The 19,617-nt window shown below is 51.3% G+C and overlaps 6 protein-coding genes across 6 annotated transcripts; all 6 read left to right on the top strand.

The window, feature by feature from the left end:
• Window positions 1-633: 633 nt before the first annotated feature.
• Window positions 634-3,957, top strand: PMZ80_003250 (uncharacterized protein; the record flags this gene model as incomplete). The annotated part of the gene is made up of 1 exon (XM_064871679.1): window positions 634-3,957. One exon carries the CDS (start codon window positions 634-636, stop codon window positions 3,955-3,957), a length of 3,324 nt encoding a protein of 1,107 aa, XP_064732059.1.
• Window positions 3,958-4,645: 688 nt separating this feature from the next.
• KGD1 (2-oxoglutarate dehydrogenase E1 component) lies at window positions 4,646-7,820 on the top strand (the record flags this gene model as incomplete). The annotated part of the gene is made up of 3 exons (XM_064871678.1): window positions 4,646-4,729; window positions 4,817-7,226; window positions 7,282-7,820. 3 exons carry the CDS (start codon window positions 4,646-4,648, stop codon window positions 7,818-7,820), a joined length of 3,033 nt encoding a protein of 1,010 aa, XP_064732058.1.
• An 832-nt stretch (window positions 7,821-8,652) lies between these two features.
• On the top strand, window positions 8,653-9,443 carry PMZ80_003248 (uncharacterized protein; the record flags this gene model as incomplete). The annotated part of the gene is made up of 2 exons (XM_064871677.1): window positions 8,653-8,833; window positions 8,929-9,443. The coding sequence occupies 2 exons, from the start codon at window positions 8,653-8,655 to the stop codon at window positions 9,441-9,443; spliced, it is 696 nt and encodes a 231-aa protein (XP_064732057.1).
• A 1,679-nt stretch (window positions 9,444-11,122) lies between these two features.
• PMZ80_003247 (uncharacterized protein) lies at window positions 11,123-12,595 on the top strand (the record flags this gene model as incomplete). Its single annotated transcript, XM_064871676.1, has 1 exon — window positions 11,123-12,595. One exon carries the CDS (start codon window positions 11,123-11,125, stop codon window positions 12,593-12,595), a length of 1,473 nt encoding a protein of 490 aa, XP_064732056.1.
• A 1,534-nt stretch (window positions 12,596-14,129) lies between these two features.
• Window positions 14,130-15,827, top strand: PMZ80_003246 (uncharacterized protein; the record flags this gene model as incomplete). Its single annotated transcript, XM_064871675.1, has 1 exon — window positions 14,130-15,827. One exon carries the CDS (start codon window positions 14,130-14,132, stop codon window positions 15,825-15,827), a length of 1,698 nt encoding a protein of 565 aa, XP_064732055.1.
• Window positions 15,828-18,078: 2,251 nt separating this feature from the next.
• CYC1 (iso-1-cytochrome c) lies at window positions 18,079-18,976 on the top strand (the record flags this gene model as incomplete). The annotated part of the gene is made up of 4 exons (XM_064871674.1): window positions 18,079-18,106; window positions 18,562-18,752; window positions 18,807-18,901; window positions 18,952-18,976. The coding sequence occupies 4 exons, from the start codon at window positions 18,079-18,081 to the stop codon at window positions 18,974-18,976; spliced, it is 339 nt and encodes a 112-aa protein (XP_064732054.1).
• Window positions 18,977-19,617: the final 641 nt, after the last annotated feature.

Genomic DNA, 19,617 nt, shown 5'->3' with positions numbered 1-19,617 from the left:
AAGCGGCGTGTAACAAGCGCTCGAGCAAGACCAGTTGATGTTCAGATAAACTCACGACCATTTCCTCCCTTGCAGGAGAGACATGAAGCGGATAGCGTACCAGTAGATCAGCCATGAAAACCTTCTCCTAACCCCGTGCTCTGAAGTCTTTTTATCAATTCAGACGGACCTGAGAATATACTATTGTCTTCAAGCCGCGTACTCTCAAGATGCACGAAAACGTGCTGGGATTTCGGCCCCCAACGTGCGTTCCGGAGTACGTCGTTGATTATCTCAAGCCTGCGGTCGTGCACCAAAAGTCCACCAACGACTGATCTCTGATTGCTCGTTTTGATGTCCGCAATTACACAAGCACCAAACTCGAGTCCTTTGCGCAAGGATTTCTTCCTGCGTTCGTGTTTCCTTCCTGACCCGACTGGGTTATGCGAGGTTCAACAGCATGTCTTCCAGCGAATAGACACCATCCTCAGAGCTTACCGGACAAGCCATTGACTCGAGCCGTGCAAGCAGTGCTCAGATGTGCGAGAAATCAACGTGGCAGAGCAGCCATTCCCAGTGAACACAAGTTGCGCGCAACGAATGTTTGTTCCTGAGTGGGCTTCTTGGACTCATGCGCACGAACAGTCTTCAACGATGAACATGTCTGATCGGCTTCCAGGCCTTCAGAGACGAGCCGGACGACGAAGATCTACGCCTGCCTCGCCATCCTCCCCCATATTTCAGAGGAAGTATGGGCGGTCGCAAGATCTGCCCACGTTCTCGCCTATAGAGCCTGCCTCAGCCAACACACCCGCCGACTCGCCATCGATAGATTTGACCCTACCCTCACCCACCTTCGACCTTGGCTCGTTTTCTCCAAGCATAGCATCCGAGGACCATGCGCCATTGCGGCCACAGCCTGTAAACAGGGCTTCGGATGACCTGAGCAAGAGCAGGCCAAGGTTTCTGGCCGACACCATGCGGCCTGCGACAAGCAGTACTGGGGAGGGCATAGTGTATACATCGCAAAAAAGGGACACGAATTCACCAGCAGTGGGAGCAACCAGGGACTCCCCTTTGTTAGACGGTCACCGCGCCTCGGGAGATGGAACAAGACAATCGTTGCACCGTGAACAAGATGATGGATCCTTACAAAGGGCCGCTACTTTTTGGGCGCAATACGACAGGAATGTTAACGAGGACGCGGCAGCCTCGAGAAACGTCCTCAGCAACAAAAAGAGCAGATTCAACTTGCTGAACCCCATGACTCTTCTGGCTCGGAGGCGATCCTCCCACAACACGAATAAGTTGGAGGATGTTAGCATGAACGTTAGTACTCTTCATGTGCCAGCTATTCCTGACAACATTACCCCCAGTATCCGAGGCACTATGGTTCACGATTTCTCTGCGCCTAGGAATCGCAGATCAAACATCGAGAACTCTCCTCGACCAGGACCTGCACCCAGCCCAAACTATCCTCGAAGGCCGTCCGACATGACCTCGCCCCCGTTTGACTCCTCAAACGGCACGCCGGCATCCCTGCATAGTCCCATGTTCAAAGAGCACTTTCAGGAGGAGAAGAGACCACTCCAACCTGCCAGCACTGCATACTTGCATACGCAGAATCTTCAGATGCCTACAGGTGGCTCCTTGCCTAGTTTCGCAAAGAATCTGCCGCTCAACTTGCCAGAAAACAGCCATGTTGGATCAAAATCATCGAATGACCCTAAAGATCATACTTCGGATACCGCATCTGCTCACTCAGAAGTCACTGTGCCATCAGAGCCTGTGCAGCCACCGCCGCCGCCTCCCCAAAAGACACCTTCTCCTGTACTGGAAGTGCCTGTGGCCAACACAATCCCCAAGCACATGACCAGTACATCTTCGCGGTTTAGCTTCATCGGCCAGCAAGGCTCGATTGCACAAGAGAAAGTCTTGGAAGACAAGCATAAGCAGCATGCCTCGAAAGACCCAGCCCCTGTTCGTCTTTCTGTTGCCTCCATAGATGATATGGATGACTACGATGACTACGACGGTCTCGATGATGATGATGGATTCGACAACGATGAGATTACGATCAGGAACATCGACCAGCCATCTAGTCGAGAACCAGCGCATCAGGGGTCCTCTAGCGACGTGCTTGAGGGTTGTGATTTTGAAGACGACGACGAGTTTGGCACGGGTAACATCAATATCAAGAACATAGATATGCCGACCAGTCAGATGAGGTACGAAGGGTTCGAAAACGACTTCGACACCGACGACGTCGACATCAGAAACATTAACGTGCCGACCAATCGAGGCCCCGATCTGGGAATTGGCTCGAGGAACACCAACCGCCATTCACTGCAGGCATTCCACTTCACTCCGCAGTCATTGACTTTAAGCCCAAGCGCAGCTCAACATACGTCACAGTCAACACCACGCGACGTCCAAGGCCTTCCAATCGGCATGGCTGAGTTCGAAGAAGCAGCAGCTCCCGATACACATGCAGCGCTACGAGACAGTTCTGAGCAGTCTTCTGAGGCTCTTTTCCATGGTCTTGGCATCAGCACGGAAACTCCCGACCCAGCAGCATCAGACCACCCTTCTCGCACTCAGATATTCGACGATTCGGATCTGTACTTTGATGATGGCGAGTTTGACGACGACGTTGTCGAGAGCACTGTAAAGTTCGACGAAGATGACTTGGATGATGCAAACCAGATCAAGGACATTCCTGCTGAGAACGCACGGAAGTACGAAGAAGCTATGCAACAGCGGATTTCGGGCGACAAAATTAAGATAGCGACCCGACACGAAACCGGAGCGTCTCATGACCTGCCATTGTTCATGCGAGCAGAGTCTCCTGAAACATCTTTCGATAAATCGGCGACAAATAGCCAAGCAGGGTTGACAGAAAATAACTTGGCTGCACATCATGATGCTCTAACGATGGCGCTGAACAAAGCCGCAGCGAATAGCGGCGCCGATCGTACTGTAAGCTTCAGTCAACTTTCAGATGATGAAACAGATTCGCCATTCCATGCCAGCATGCCCGGCGTGTCCTCCAGAGGTAGTCGATACAGCAACAACTTGGTGAGCTCCGGTATATCTGATGACGATGATGGTTATGGGCTTGAAGATGATATGGACGACGAGGCTATGATTGCAGCAGCTAATGCCGAAGCACTGGAGAATGACGACGATGGCTTCTATGGTCAGGAGTTTGGCTTTTATGCTCGGGCACATGGCAGAGAGTCGGCAGATTGCGTGAACGGGGGCTACTTCACATCACGCGGTTCGAACGGGGTGAAGCGCAGCCACAGCGGGAAGAATAACTTTCAGGAACCGAGCTTGACGCCGATCACCGAAAGGAGCGAGTGGAGCACACGAAATTCTGTCGCCTCTCTGCCTCTACATGCAGGCTTCTCAAGCAACGGCCAACCGCTACCGAGTCCCGGCATCGCTCAGCTTTTAGAAAGAGACTCGCCGCTGGCAGAAGACGAAATGAGCTTGAGCACGTTGATGAAGTTGAGAGGAAAAGCCTTTGGGGGTAGCTCCTCAAGCATTAATAGTCTTACGGAGCGGCACCATACGCATAGCTCACCGCTTGCGCACGTGTCTGGCTATAACAACTTCAAAGGTGACGGGAGCATTCACAGGATGTCATCACCAACTTTAGGGCTAGGTGCTCCCAGTATCGCGGAGTCGGAAGACGAAGATGAAGACCATGGAAGACAGACGCTGACACAGAATACGCCGCACAAGAAGATTGCAGAGCCAGCTCGCGACCTTTCGCAGTCTTCACGAGAGCAGGAGGTGCCCAACTCTCCCATAAGTCGAAAGGGCAACCATAGTCGGAACAGTAGCGGAGCCGAGAGCGTGAGCTATGCTATGGAAACAGATGGTCGATGGGTGTTAGAGAGACGACGCACCGGCGATGATGGCCAACTGGAGGTAATCGACCGTGAATATTTGGCGGGTACTCGGATATAGTTTGCAGATGCATGATATATATGGTTTGGATAGACTCATGTTTTATGATACCCATTCAGCAGGCAGGAAACGGAAAGCATCATGAGTATAGAGGGTAGGAACTAGTGCTGCAGAACACAATGAAGAGACGCATGATTGAGAGTTCAATTCGCGCTCGCCGTCACGAGTATATGTATATGCATCTGCACTGCAAAGCATACCTACTTACTGTGCCACCAGCGGGCCAAGAACTTGTATCCCAAACTTGGGGAGCACTTGACTGGCAGCGGCAAGAGGATGCTTCTAGCCGAGAACTTTGCAAAATTGGTCATAGCGCGATGATCCGACCAATCATGTCGTTGCATGACATGGCTATTTCCCTCAGTTTCAAGGTCGCAGTGCAGGTGCAGCTTGAGCCATCAGCTGCTGGCCACGATACCTCATTCATTCACCTTTGCGACCATTTCGTCGCCTTCTGCCTCCTGTACAAAACCCGTGCCGCCTCTTCCTAGGTACACCTTTATCGTTGTCACGTATTGAGGCCTTCACTGTCCTCAGCGGCGACTACCTAAGCTGGTCTTGATTCTGAACAAGGCCGAGCTCAGTCCTCTCCTCTCTTCATGTACCACCGTTAATCACCTCTGTACTATCGCATCATGTTTAGAGCGACATTGAAAGCCAGCAGGCAGCTGGCGAGGCCATCGCAAAGATGCCTCACAACACAGTCGACAGCCCGTCCGAGTGCCCTGAGCACTGCCCGGAGACCGCTAGCCTTGTCAAGCCAGCGCAGAATGTATGCCATGGCTGCTGAAGATACAAATAAAGGAGTGGTAAGGACAATGCTGATCGATGGTTTGAACACATACTAAACCATTCCTAGGATCCTAACGACTCCTTCCTACAGGGCAACACAGCAAATTACATCGATGAAATGTACATGGCATGGAAGCAGGACCCCACCTCAGTACACATCTCATGGCAAGCATATTTCAAGAATATGGAAAGCGGTGAGATGCCAGTCTCGAGAGCATTTCAGCCACCCCCAGGCCTGATCTCGGAAGCTAGTGGTGTCGGTGACATGTCTCCAGGTATTGGTACTGGTCAAAGTAGTGATGTCGGCAGCCATTTGAAGGTTCAGCTACTTGTCCGAGCATACCAGTCGCGAGGCCATCACAAAGCGAAAACTGACCCCTTGGGCATTCGAGGAGAAGCAGAAGCATTCGGTTACAGCAAGCCCAAAGAGTTGGAACTTAGCCATTATGGCTTTACAGAGAAAGATCTTGATCAGGAATTCGAACTCGGTCCCGGTATCCTGCCTCGGTTCACTAAAGACAAAGGTCAGAAGATGACCCTCCGAGAACTTATCAACGCATGCGAAAAGACCTATTGCGGCTCGTATGGCATCGAATACATCCACATCCCAGATCGAGAGCAGTGCGACTGGATTCGAGACCGCATCGAAGTCCCTCAACCATATAAATACTCGGTCGACGACAAGAGAAGAATTCTGGACAGACTGATCTGGTCTTCAAGCTTCGAATCATTCTTAGCCACCAAATATCCAAACGACAAGCGATTTGGTCTAGAAGGCTGCGAAACACTGGTACCGGGTATGAAGGCTATGATCGATCGAAGCGTCGACTACGGTATTAAGGACATTGTCATTGGCATGCCACATCGAGGAAGACTGAATGTGCTCTCTAATGTCGTCCGTAAGCCAAACGAGTCCATCTTCTCTGAATTCTCCGGTACGACGGAGTCTACCGATGAAGGCTCTGGAGACGTCAAATACCATCTCGGTATGAACTTCGAGCGACCAACTCCCTCTGGCAAGCGAGTCCAGCTATCTCTTGTCGCCAACCCATCGCACTTGGAAGCTGAGGATCCGATTGTGCTCGGCAAGGCTCGTGCAATCCAACACTTCAACGACGACGAGAAGGCCCATCTCACTGCCATGGGTGTCCTGCTGCACGGTGATGCTGCTTTTGCTGGCCAAGGTGTAGTTTACGAGTCCATGGGTTTTCACGCTCTGCCCGCCTATTCTACTGGAGGTACCATCCATATAGTAGTCAACAACCAGATTGGTTTCACCACAGATCCTCGATTCTCCCGATCGACACCCTACTGCTCAGATATTGCCAAGGCTATCGATGCACCCGTCTTCCATGTCAATGGCGACGATGTCGAAGCAGTCAACTTCATTTGCCAACTTGCTGCTGATTGGCGAGCAGAATTCAAGAAGGACTGTGTCATCGATATTGTCTGTTACCGAAAGCAGGGCCATAACGAAACGGATCAGCCTTCCTTCACACAGCCTCTTATGTACAAGCGCATTGCCGAACAGCCACCTCAGCTTGACAAGTACGTCGAGAAGCTGCTGAACGAGAAGACATTCACCAAGGACGACATTGACGAGCACAAGAAATGGGTCTGGGGCATGCTCAACGACAGCTATGACCGAAGCAAAGACTACCAACCTACCGGGAAGGAATGGCTTACTTCCGCTTGGAACGGCTTCAAGTCGCCCAAGGAACTTGCTACCATGGTACTTCCACATCCACCAACGGGTGTCGATGAAAGCATACTGAAGAGCATTGGAGAAAAGATTGGTGGTGGTCCAGAAGGATTCACTGTTCATCGTAACCTGAAGCGTATTCTTGCTGGGCGAAAGAAGGCCATCGACGACGGCAAAGGTATCGACTGGGCTACTGCCGAGGCTCTTGCATTCGGTAGTCTTGCTCTCGAAGGTCACCATGTGCGTGTCTCAGGTCAGGACGTGGAGCGAGGTACATTCTCCCAAAGACACGCTGTGCTTCACGACCAGGAAAACGAAAATACCTACGTGCCTCTGAACAGTTTGTCACCAGATCAAGGACGCTTCGTCATCAGCAATTCATCGCTTTCCGAGTTTGGTGTGCTTGGCTTCGAGTATGGCTACTCGTTGTCTTCTCCCAACGCATTGGTGATGTGGGAAGCGCAATTCGGCGATTTTGCCAACAATGCGCAGTGTATCATCGATCAATTCATTGCCTCGGGAGAAGTCAAGTGGCTGCAGAGATCTGGCCTTGTCTGTTCCTTACCCCATGGTTACGACGGACAGGGCCCCGAGCATTCTTCTGGTCGCGTTGAACGTTACCTGCAACTTTGCAACGAGGAGCCAAGAATCTTCCCGTCTGCAGACAAGCTTGAACGACAACACCAAGACTGCAACATGCAGGTCGCCTATATGACAACACCCGCTAACCTGTTCCACGTTCTTCGAAGACAAATGAACAGGGAGTTCCGCAAACGTAAGTCTATCCCATCTACAATTTTTGAAAGCAGTTGATGCTAATATGATAACAGCCTTGATAATCTTCTTCTCGAAATCCCTCCTCCGTCATCCGCTATGCCGCTCAGATATCCAAGACTTCACTGGCGACTCGCACTTTAGCTGGATCATCCGCGATCCCGAGCACGGCAAGGCTATATCGGAACCCAACGAGATCGATCGCGTCGTCATCTGTACCGGTCAAGTCTATGCCAGTCTTCACAAGTACCGTGAGCAGGAGGGTCACAAGAACACAGCCATCACACGTATCGAGCAGCTGAATCCGTTCCCATGGGCGCAACTGAAAGAGAACTTGGATTCATACCCGAACGCAAAGACAATCGTCTGGTGTCAAGAGGAACCCCTCAACGCAGGCGCTTGGTCGTTCGTCCAGCCGAGAATTGAGACACTACTGAACGCCACGGAGCACCACAACAGAAGGCACGTCATGTATGCTGGAAGAGACCCGAGTGCATCTGTCGCCACGGGATTGAAGACTAGCCACGTTAAGGAGGAGCAGTCATTACTGAAGGAGGCTTTCACCGTTGAGCAGGATAAGCTGAAGGGTGAGTAGACTCCTGTTCTCTCCCGTGATGCTTCCTGTTTACTGGAACGGCGTGTGGTACATTAGCATGTTTTATATGCAAAGAAAGCAATGCGATTATGTTTATGAGTTTACAATGCTCGTCTTGGTATTCGAATTGTGCTCCGCTGATCCTGCTACACTACGTGTCTCTTCGCTGGTTAAATGCAACATGTAGCTAACTTTTCTCCCTCAGGTGTGCGTCAGTCTAACTCAACTCCTTCGAATGCAGATGGACTTCGAGAGAACGACGAAGATGCGGTAGTGCTTGGACCGTCGCCGATATGATTGACACAACAACCTCTTTATCCCTATGCATCGATTCCGTCGGGATTTATAAGCTTCCCATGCACAAGCACAAGTATGACTCGATCAATGGGGCCATCCAGAACGTGCCGGAGAAGAATGGCATGGCGTCGAGGCCGTGTCATGCGACGGCTACAGATAGATGCACTATCACAGCGTCCCTGGGTCTCCTGCGCCGTAAGAGGGGCTGTGTGGGATATTGGGCTACGTGCAGGCAGTGCCGAGATTCGCCATCGTTACAGCTCTGCGCTTAGCCGCTGCTGTACGAGTCGCATCCGAGACAACGGAGATTGTATGGGGGTAGGCTGTGTTGCTGCTTTGTATCTGTTGAGGGCCCAGTGCTCGGGTGGCCACTGGTCGGGTCGCGGGGTCGTCGGAGTCGATAAGAATATATACATTACTATGCACACCCGTCTGCAGTCCTCGAGTTGCAAGGCCTGACCACACCTGCAATATCCGACGCTCGGCCTAGCTGTTAGCTTTCTACCATACATACCTATGATACCTGTGCGATATCATGGATCCCGTCAGCCTCGCACTCGGCACCGTCGGTGTTGCTTTGCCTCTGGCTCAAATCCTCTTCAAGCTCTTTAAAAAGGCAAGAAAGTGGCTCAAAGCCAACAATATATCGATTTACAAAAGAGATAAGCACTTCATTAGAACTTTGAAGGGGTACTTCAAGAAGAATAAGGATCATTGTGAGTTGTTGGTGTTGTTGAGGCTCTGGTAGTCCCTGGACACTTTGGAAGTCCCTGGACACTTTGGAATCCCGTAGCTGACTCGAGTTGTGTAGATCAACGACTTCCGCCGCGTATCGAGCAGATTATGGCGCGTGTCCAGCGTCGTCGAGAGGAGGAGTGGATGAGTGCGCCGGGTGCGAGGGAGATGCTGATGAAGATGGAGGGTGGGATGCACCGAAGAGGAGCCGGGGAGCGTGACCGTTTGTATGAGGAGGTGGAGGATAATAGTGACTCAGAATACGAGGACTCGGAAGACGATGGCAACGGAGCCGGAGAGGAGAAGGATTATGACGACTTTGAGGAGACGCAAGATGCTCAGAGCGTTCGTGGGAAGAAGTATGGTGTTCCTGTGTACGACACGAAGCGTAGTGAGTTTGAGCAGAAACGACGCCAGGATGAGTATGATGAGTATGGTGGTTCAGAGGAAGAAGAGGATGAGTATGAAGAGGGTGGAGGATGGATGACAGAAGGCTCGGAGGACGATGTGGATGATTGGGAGGACGAAGATGGAGAAGATGACAATCAGCACAAACAAAAGAGACGCTATGATGACCATGGAGTTGAATGAATCCTTAGGGATTGTCAAGGCTTGAGAAATTCTGGAGCAGTACTGAGGGACTTACTAGACACACCTGAACTTGGTTTGCAGCTTCCCATCGGGATGATAGAGTACAGTCGGAGTAGCACTGTGGTCCCTGAACACCGGACCGGACCAGCAGGGCCATCAATGCGAACATGCAGTAGTAGTCAACTTCTGATCTTTTGGCAACAATGCTTGGCAAAAACTGGTGCTAAATCAATCATTGATGATCAGCTATGTTTCTCGAAATCAAGCTTGCCGTCAGATCAGCCCACCAGCTTCAGTGACTCGACAATGGACATACCTGATCATACGATTATTCTGTATGATCATACGTTGTTGTTTCCAGATCATACCGCGAATTTTGCTTGTCCAGCCATAGCAACCGTTGCACTCAGCCTGGAGCACGGCTCGACTAGTGCGGCTGGTAGTGGTTGCCCCAAGTTCAAGTTTGAGCAAGATTCGAAACTGGCGCTAGAATCTAGGGGAAGTGGGTCCGGGACTGTGACGGATCGAGTACCTGCATTAACAGCGATCCGAGGAGATCAGACCGAAATCCTAACTTTCGTCGCTCCTTCCAGATAGCCCACAGGTTCTTTCTGTAGCAATATTCAAGCTCTTGTCAACAACATGCGTGAACTCAAGGTACAATCGCCCGTAACCCCACGCTAGATTGATCTCCTGTCGCCTCTAGCTTTGCCGCTCGGAAACACATGATACTTGCGCAGAATAGTGGGAGTGGCAATCAGAGAACCTGTCGAGACAGACTTCGACTAGGATTGCGCTAGTGCGTGCTCGTATGATACCGCTGTAAGGCAGTGTCCGACTCTGGCTCAGCGTTCAAGTCAGGGTCTGCCCTATAGCTGGAAATCGTAGCTCTGTATCGTTGCAATGCCCAAGGCTGCTCTCAGCGTTGACCACGAGAAGGAAGCTGTAGAACAATCGCTGGCATGGTAGACACCGTCGTAGCAGTGCTTGGAAAGTTCAATCGACAGTGTGAGGGTCAACGAGATGGCTCAGATGGGATGGTTGCTGAGGTGGTGGGAGTCTTTCTGAAGATCTTACTCCTTGTCAGTGGAATTCCAGCCTCCTCCCAAGATCAACAACACAGGATCGAAATTCCTTGTCAATACCGCGTATGATCTCCCAGTATAGATCTCGTAGAGCTGGTTTCCTTGACATCGAAACTTCCGGCCAGCACATTCGACCTTCATCCGAACCAAACCTGGGATGAGGACCTGCACGCCACCCATATGCGATGATTCGTAAGTAAGTGCAGGCTGCGAGCTGAACCATAGTCGTGCACCGTCGAAAAGAGCAAAGCGTCTTGCAGGTCCTCCCACTAATGCTTTTGGTCTGAGTATTGTTGTGATCGCATGTGTCTCTGCTGGAATTCAAGTGGTATATAAGGTCCGCTGGTTTCGCTGCTGAATTGGATTGTTCCATCGAGTATCCGGTTACTTCACCTTAGCTTGCGTATAGTTAGTCGACGTATAATTCGTCACAACGTACACAAGTACCTTGAAGCATCAACAACAAATACTCACCCATACCCCTTGAATCGACTCCTTGACCTTCGAACCAGCAGGACAGCTGCTAGAGATCCATAACAGTTCATCCACTACCTCGAAAGATACCTTGAGCCTCCTTTGAAGACTTACTCCACTATGGCCTCTCAAACTTTCGCCAAGGTCAATGCCGATGTTCGTCAGCGGCAACTCCTACAAGGCACATCGTATAATGGAGTCAAGCGTGTGCCATACGAACTTCCAGCTGACCGGCCCGAAGTCTTCGAAGGCTTCTATTATAACATAGTCAGTTGTCCGAACGAGGAGACCCGGCGTAGATACATAGCCGAGATCACCGAAACGGAGGCCGGTACGATCGAATCTCCTGGCCATCTTCACCGCAATAACAAGAACAACTGCGAGTACCAGCGGAAGGAATATAAGGTGCTAGCGGTCTTTGCGGGCATGGCTGCCTTCTCGGGCCGCTTTAGCCAGTATCAATGTCCTGATACTGGGGCGATTTTGAAGGTTGGCGGAGCCTGCATCATCCAGCTGAAACCTCCTTGCGACGATGTTCCCGTTGCTGTCGCCCAGGACGGGCAAGAGTCCCTTGTACATCTGTGCAAGGGTATGATGTTCTACCTCCTTGGCGGTGGTCAACTGTACGGTGTCTGGGATGGCAGCCTGCAGGCATACAATGCGCGAGAACCACGGCACCCGCCAAGCTGGGTCGAAGCTGGCATGAACAGGTGGGAAGCCTTGGTATCGAGTGATCGCCGGGAAGTTGCCACCCAGCAAGAGAGGCGGGAGACCTGGGAAGCATCGTTGCGAACGACCTTGCAACGACAGAGATTGCAGCCTCAGATGAGGCTCCCACAACAGGTCTACGCCTCGCTGCCGGCTCGCCAGGCGAACATTTCTCAGAGGTCCACGAACCACGCGGCACGATTCGTGGGCCAGCAACATATGCCTGTGCCCCCTCAAGCACAGCAGAATGCTGTGTCAAGGATGATGCAGCCGGAGCACAGTCTGCATCAGCCTATGCCGTCAAGCCATCCGGTGGCTTTCCATCACGGCGGACTCGTGGGCGCACCAACCATTAGTGCGCCTCAGCAGCAACAGCAGCAGCCAAGGAAACGCCCAGCCCCAGTAGAACGGGCTGGGACCAAGTCGGATGGTCCCCAGCGGGCGAATCCCGTTGAGCTGCAACGGCGGAAGATTCAAGTGTTGGGTCTGAGTGCCCGGGAGGAACCAGAAAAGGGTTTCAGCCCGATCAGCCTGGACGTAACCTTGTGCCCGAATTTCCTCGATGAGGACTTCTGCAACTTCCGCGGGACAGGCATCACATTGTCACCACAAGGTGACAAGCAGCCCAACACCAAGCCAAAAAAGTTTGGAGCCAATGAACCTCAACTCGACGTCGAACTGGACGTACCAGCGGAACCTGCTCAGGAAGGCCTTCCGCCTCTGATAGGTGAGGAGTGGGACAAATTTACCACATGTTTCCTTGGCTCCCAAAGTGAATTCAATCCGGGCTGGGGCTTTGACAGTATGTCCGCAGAGGATGTGTCACTTATGTCAAGGTATGCGCTCCAGCTGGAGTATGCGCTTGAGGAAACCGGCTCGGGGTAGCTGTAGCACACAGCTTTTCGCACTGCTGATGCTTGTTGTTGTGGTTGATAATCGACATGAATGCCTGTGGCACGTCGATATGGTCAACACAGGGATGTACCTGGATTGTTAGCGTGGCGGGTGCTTTTAGGTGTGGGCAGCCACAAGCATAAATGATATTATCAATTGCTTTGGTTACATCGCAACACTAGACCTCACCGTGCTCTTGCATACTTTGATGATGACTCAAAAGAACTCATGCTTCTACCACCTGCATTGCATTACGTTGCCGAGGTCAGATGTGCAGTCTGTAGATCAGCGCGTGAAATTATTGTTAGGGAGATACTGACATGTTGCTGTGTGCATACTGTAACATAGCGACTAGGTGTGTTTGGATGAAGAGACGGCGAGTTGAGTCGTGCTGAGTACACTATGTGGGCTTCAGAAGGCCTTATCTTCGCTTACAATGGTCATTGTCTCCGTGTTCGAGTAGGCGGGCTTTGTGTGATATGCGACGAGGTAGATAGCTCGGTTCTGTGTGTAGGTGGTTTGCATTCAGACACTACGTAGATAGGTATGCGTGACATGAGGCCTGGGCAAGAATGTGAAGATTCATGAGCTGGGGTCGTGAGGAGTCACAGGGTGACTCGTGAAAGAGAATGCGTTTGAAGATGCTCTGCTGAGCTTGCTTACGCAGAGAGCGAGAGATAATAGACAGTTTGCGAACAAAGAGAGCTCGTTCTCGTCCGTGGCGTGCTTGTGTACCATCCCAAACGTTCATTGAGCGCTATCGGAGGCTGCATCGATGGTAGGCGTGAATAGCCGTGAGCTGGCGGCAGATGCCTTGAGATAAAGGGGGTTTCGATACGCAAGGCGTGCTGGCTGGTCGAAGGCGTCCTTTCACGCAATGGTCTGCAAGGCTGAATGGGCTCTGTCCGCCGGTATCCTCGAGTGCGTGGGTAAGCTGCGCAACCATACAAGAATATGAAATGTGGATAGCCCTGTTCATGGGCATTGTCCCCAATAGCAATTCGAAATTCGCATATCACGGCTGTATTGTGGCTGATTGAAAGTGTTTGTTTGCAGTGCTGCGTAGAAGGGGGGCTTGCGCGGTAGATTAGGCAGTAGGAAGAAGTACTTCAAGTAGTATTTTCTTCTGTCAGAAGTCGTTCAGATAGTGACCACAACTTGTCCTTTCGAAGACCTCTTATCTCACTGCCTATTGGTATCACAACCTCTTGAAACCTCTCGCTCTGCGATATCGGATCTATACTCCTGGGAGCATTTGACGACCATTTGCAGGTAGCTGAGCATTGCAATCGATCTGTAAGTGCAGCAGATCGGTTGCTTTCATTGTCTTCGATTGACGAGACTGACTCGGTGAAGTGAAGTGCAAGCGGCTCAGGCATACAATCGATCTGTCAAGTGAAGGAAATTCAGCCACCGCCTTTCATTCGATCTGGCCCGCAAAGGTTTGAAGCAGCTTTTCTTTCCTGTACACTCTCGAATATCAACCACTCTTTCTTCGTCAACCTCGAACACCACTTCATCACCAATGGTCTCTGACACACCCATCGAAGACTTCGACGATTTCTCTAAACGACAGCACGACAATATGTCTGCTTCAAGATCACCACCAGCGACAGGTCGAGAAAATGCAGCAACACGCAAGGCTCGAAGTCGACACTGGCCAGAGCTGTCAAACAAACCAACACCTATCGTCGCGTCGCTAGCTCAACGCAAACGTGAGCTTGAGGGAGAACCGTCAATGGTGGTTGCGCCTGGCAAGGACTCGGGTCGCAACCTGATGGTCATCTTCCAAGACATCGACAACCAGCCAAGGCTGAATCACAACATTCACTGCATCACTGGCAGGAACAAAGGACATTGGGCTCACTTCAACAGCGTGGCGGATGTGGACATACCAGTCGGTACTACCCTAAAGCAGATGTGTACCTTCTATCCTTTGCATTGTTGGGGAGAAGTTCTTCGAATCTTTATGGCGGAGGGCTGGACTGCTGAACAGATCTGGCGTGCGCTTCCCGAGCCTGCTCGTTGTCATGCACCGATTCGACCATGGAATTACTTGCAGCAAGCTATGGGTCGAGAAGCTGACAAGATACACGCTGAAGCTGGTAATGGCAAGAGAATACCGATCAAACGCAAGAAGGACGACAGCTCAGATGCCGAGGATGACGAGTTCGGTGATGAGGCTGCTCAGAGTCCTCCACAGGCTGAGACCCCGAGCAGGTCCGCACCTAAGCGTGGCGCCCACCCCATGCGTCGATCTCAATATGGCAGTCCAACCGACAACTCAAACATGCCTGACTTGAGCTCTTACAACCAGTCGGGATTTTCTGCATCCGTACCTCACCACAGTCCTCCGCAAGTCGTCAACCAACGCTCGCCATTCTCTCGACCGAAGCAGTCTCCTCGGGATCTTGGGTTTGCACCTGCACCAGGCACAACATGGCAAGAAAACCCGCACTTGAGCCAGCAGCAAGGACCTGTCGACCCACAACCCTTGCAGCAGGCTCGGCAAGTCCAGTATCAGCAGTCGACACAGTCTCGTGGTGGTCGTTCATCCTCAAAGCTATCGCCTAACGGTGCTAGTGCTTCTGCAGGCCACTTTCAACCAGTCCAACCACCATACACAGCTCTTGCTATGTCTGGAGGTCATGTCGCAGGCCAGTCTTCATCGGTCCCACCGCAGAGCGGGTTCCCACAGTTCGATGGCGGTCGTTCTCAAGAATCTGGAGGACTGCTTGGCTCAAACTATGATCCGTACTTCACCCCAAACCCGCTGGCAGCACTAGATGGTGTCGGTACGTATGGTTATCCGCCACAGTTTGCTGGTGATGATCCATTCGTTGACGGCTCTCAACCATTCGACCAGTCCCAATTCTTCAACAACTCGCTCGATCATAGCAACATCCCATTCACCAACGATAGCTTTGGTCTGAACACTGTGGCTGGCGTCTTCCCTGGGCAGGCGTCTGATAACATGTATGATCAGCATCACTATGTTCAGAATGACCACTATGTCGGTGAAGAAGATGGTGGCGCCGTTGCGATACGAGCGGCTATGTTCGAGGATGGACTGAACCCACTGCAAGCATCCTTCAATGCTTTGCGCACTTCTCCTGGTTCTGCCAAGAAACGAAGCTATGGCAACGACCAGGAGGGTTCTCCGAGCAAGAAGCTAAGAGTCACACCCGACGAAGATGACTTGGCTCCATATTCTTTCTACTAACATCGATATGTGCATCCTGTTCAACCATATCGCCCTTCGCTAACAAGCATCTCCAGAAGCTCAGACATTTCCAAACATCTTGAGTACGACATTTTAGTGGTCGAAGATTGTACACATACTAGCGATGGAGTTGTTGGCTATATTGAACAGACTTCATCGAGTAGGGAGTTCCAGGGATAGAGATTGAAGATTTGGTTTTTGCATTGTCGATTTTACTTTAGAAATTGATACAAGACGACAAAGGACATCGTCGAAGCGATAAGCACGAGCTTCATGTTTACGAATATTGAATGAATATCATTGTTAGCAACAGGTCTTCTACCGTACCACGCGCGTGTTGTTTGGTCTTGGTCCGCCCAAGCTTTGTGTAGCGGCGCCCAATCTGCATCGGGAGATTTCCTATTGGCTCGCTTGCCGAACAAACGTGACAGGTCCCGGAGCAGCCCCTCTGGCAATATCTGCCAGTGTGAGAAACTCAACCTTTTGACGAGCATGATCCAAGCAGTCGCTACACGACTTGCCATTCGCAACGTGCTCGACGCAACCTGAGGAGGATAATGCCACGAGCTTAACGAAAGAAGGCTCTCATCATATGATCGTATCAGCCTTTTAGATGACAGCCTTTTCATTGTTGAATCTATGTAGCGACTGAGCGTTCAGGAGCAGGCGAGGCTCCGCTGACGATACCTGCTCTCATGGCGCATCTCGCGCAAACACCCACAAGCTCCATCGCACCTCCAGAACGCGATGCACCTTCCTCGCCCATCTCGCCAACCTCATCTCCTTGCAACTTCCCCAAGTTTCAGTGCACCACAGCGACCACGGAAAGCGGGATGACTTCGTCGTGCGTATGTATTTGCATCTCTGCTATAATTGCGTAAGTCAGCGCTGCACTTTCTGGAGAGCTGGTTGCAGTATCCTGAAGTGGAGAATGTTAGGAGGGGTTGCTTGCGGTCCCCTTGCCTCAGACATAGGTCCTGGCTTGGAAAGCTGAAGCTTGGGGAACTTCTGTGGCTGTAGGCTTGGAGGATAGAGAGAGACCACCGTGTAGCACTCGAGTGTGCCTCTCTTCTCGGCCTTCTCGAATACTCTCCTTCCCTATCGAAGCATGTAGCTGTTGGATAATCATCGATTAGGACCACAAGAACGCATTCCCTTCTTCGGTACAGGCCTGATTAACGTTCGTACAACTATTCTGTGCCAGCCTCGCAAGGTCCCACAGGGTAGGCCACATAGCATATAGACCGGGAATGTTTTCCGAGATCCGGATGACCCTGATCTGAAATCGCAGGACGTCTCGTGCCGGACGGTCTACGTGACTGGCAAACCTACCCACGATGTCTCTAGACATTTATTCTAGATAGAGTGCACCAGACTGTGAAGTGCTATTCGATAGATCGCCACGAGAGCATAATGGCAAGTTAGGTCATAACCTACCCTTTGGCCGAGGCGTTGGCCTCGGGCTGCATGCATGACGAAATCGTTCTTGTGGTCGGCAAAGACGTGCCTTGGAAGGAGGCACGTGTTGGTATGCTTGTATCGTACTGTAATCGTACAAGTCATTGTCGCCATCCCATCGCAAAGGCCATCACTGGCGTGGTCTATAGAAAAGTCATTGCAGACTCAGACGACAACCAATCTGCCCGGCCATAGAAACGTCTCCAAGGAGTGAGCGATATTGTTGGCATGGGAATCTCCGACTTATTCCGAGATGGGTCTGGTTAAGCTCTTGCCACAGTGGCACAGTGCCAGTGTGGCTCTGGTCTCGTGGCTCGAAATTGTAAAAAAGCTTGCAAGGCACGCGTCTGCGCAGGGCCGGTTGGCTGCGATGGATCGAAGTCAAGAGGCCTGCCATAACGATCTGCTTGTGCTTGAAGCAGTAGAGATGAGTAACCTTGTTACAGCATGAGCGAATGACACAGTAGAGTAATTTATGCTCCAAAAGGACCGAGCACGGATAGATTACAAGTAATCTGTATGTATCAAGCTTGTCTTGTTGACAAAACGAATGAAGCGATTGGTTGCTGGAAGATCGGAAGTGAGAGCTTGCTGGAGCTGCGTGGCTGCGTCAGGTTAGCCGATGTCATAGAGCAGGAGCACTGGCAACTTTTCTTTCTTTGCCTCGAACTCGCAGTATTGTTCATTCATCGTTCTGCATACACCAGATATTCAAGGATTCATCTACAGTTACTCATTCTCCTTAGAGCGTCGCAAAGGCACAACTTGCTTTTAACATCCTAAATAAGTCAAAATGGGCAAGAACGATTCATTCTCGGATGGTAAGTACGATCAACGCATTCTGATATCATCTATCTCGAGCTTCATTCCCAATCGAGCGCATGCTCGCAACACTATCAGACGCCCCCAGGCGATTTGCATCTGCCAGCAGTCGAGGATGCAGTGGCCGACAATATAATGTTGGTTGACTTGCGCAATGCTGGCGGTTCCTGGCTGGATCGCCCCAGCGATCTCTTACCCCATGTCATCGAGTTGCTAGGTGCCAGCCAATGGACAGCAGAGTCGCTGGAAATGGTCAAGAGATGGATAACTGTCTGAGGGGCGCCTCTGCAGGTTCAGAATGTGTCAAGGATCATCATCTCCAATACGTGGCCTGACACCTTGGACAAATGCGCCAGCGGCACACCGGCTCGCCTCGATTGGATCTTGAAGCTCAGACAGATGATGGACAGCTTTTCAGCGTGACATTTGATCAGCTGGCTAACGACTTATACAGGTGATGCCAAGAAGGGTGCCAACCTCTTCAAGACCAGATGCGCTCAGTGCCACTCCGTGAAGGAGTCTGAGGGCAACAAGATTGGTCCCAACCTACACGGCCTCTTCGGCCGAAAGACTGGTCAGGTCGAGGGCTTCTCCTACACAGACGCCAACAAGCAGAAAGGTATTGAGTGGAAGGAGGACACCCTGGTATGTTTTGGTGATCTTCAGTCGAACCTCAGCATAAGTTAACCATCTATCTAGTTCGCGTACCTCGAGAACCCCAAGAAATACATCCCGGGTACCAAGATGGCCTTCGGTGGTCTGAAGAAGGGCAAGGACAGGAATGACTTGATCACGTATGCATCTTTGGCATCCCAGCTCCGGAATTTATGCTAATATTGTCTAGCTGGCTGCGAGAGGAGACCAAGTAAACGACGAGGAGTATCACAGCACCAGCAGTACGCCCTATATCTCTGAACCGATCGCGAGCTGGCCAGATCCTCGGTCTGTGCCGTTCCTCAACCTGTAATCCTATCTTATCCTCACACCCGCGATCTGGAATGGACGACGAAAATGCTTACTCAAAGCATCTCCTGCGAGCGAATCCTTGGGTTCATGGTTTGGTTGTAAATAAATTATGAACGATGACGCAGGCAAAGGGTGGAAGGAAGATGCCATTGCAATGATAATTACCTCTTCTCAAATTTCCGAAGCCTCATTGATTCATCACCGTCCACTGCGTGAAGCAATTGCCTTCTTCGCCGACAGAAATACTCGTTCGGACGAGAAAGCTTCCGGTCGCTCTAGGGAGGGGAGGAACAGTCCGGTAAAGGTGATCGGAGAGTTTTATGACCACGGAAGCAGCACTTGTCGTGCGTGCTCCGTCTCACCACTCTTTGGCTAACAGTTTTGTCGCAACGCGCCTTGAAGACATAGGATGATCCTTGCGTCAGACACGTCTACCTTGGCGCACCAGAGAAGATTTATTGGCTGTTGCGAAACACGCTAGTGATGGCTCAGGCATCTCGCTGTCCCAGCCTTCCTGTTTCCCACTCATCCCTCAGACTGTTTC

The sequence above is a fragment of the Knufia obscura genome, assembly GCF_036327395.1.
Source record: "Knufia obscura strain CCFEE 5817 isolate CBS 148926 chromosome Unknown scaffold_3, whole genome shotgun sequence".
Classification (NCBI taxonomy): Eukaryota; Fungi; Ascomycota; class Eurotiomycetes; order Chaetothyriales; family Trichomeriaceae; genus Knufia; species Knufia obscura.
This window is presented reverse-complemented; position numbering and strand designations above follow the sequence as displayed.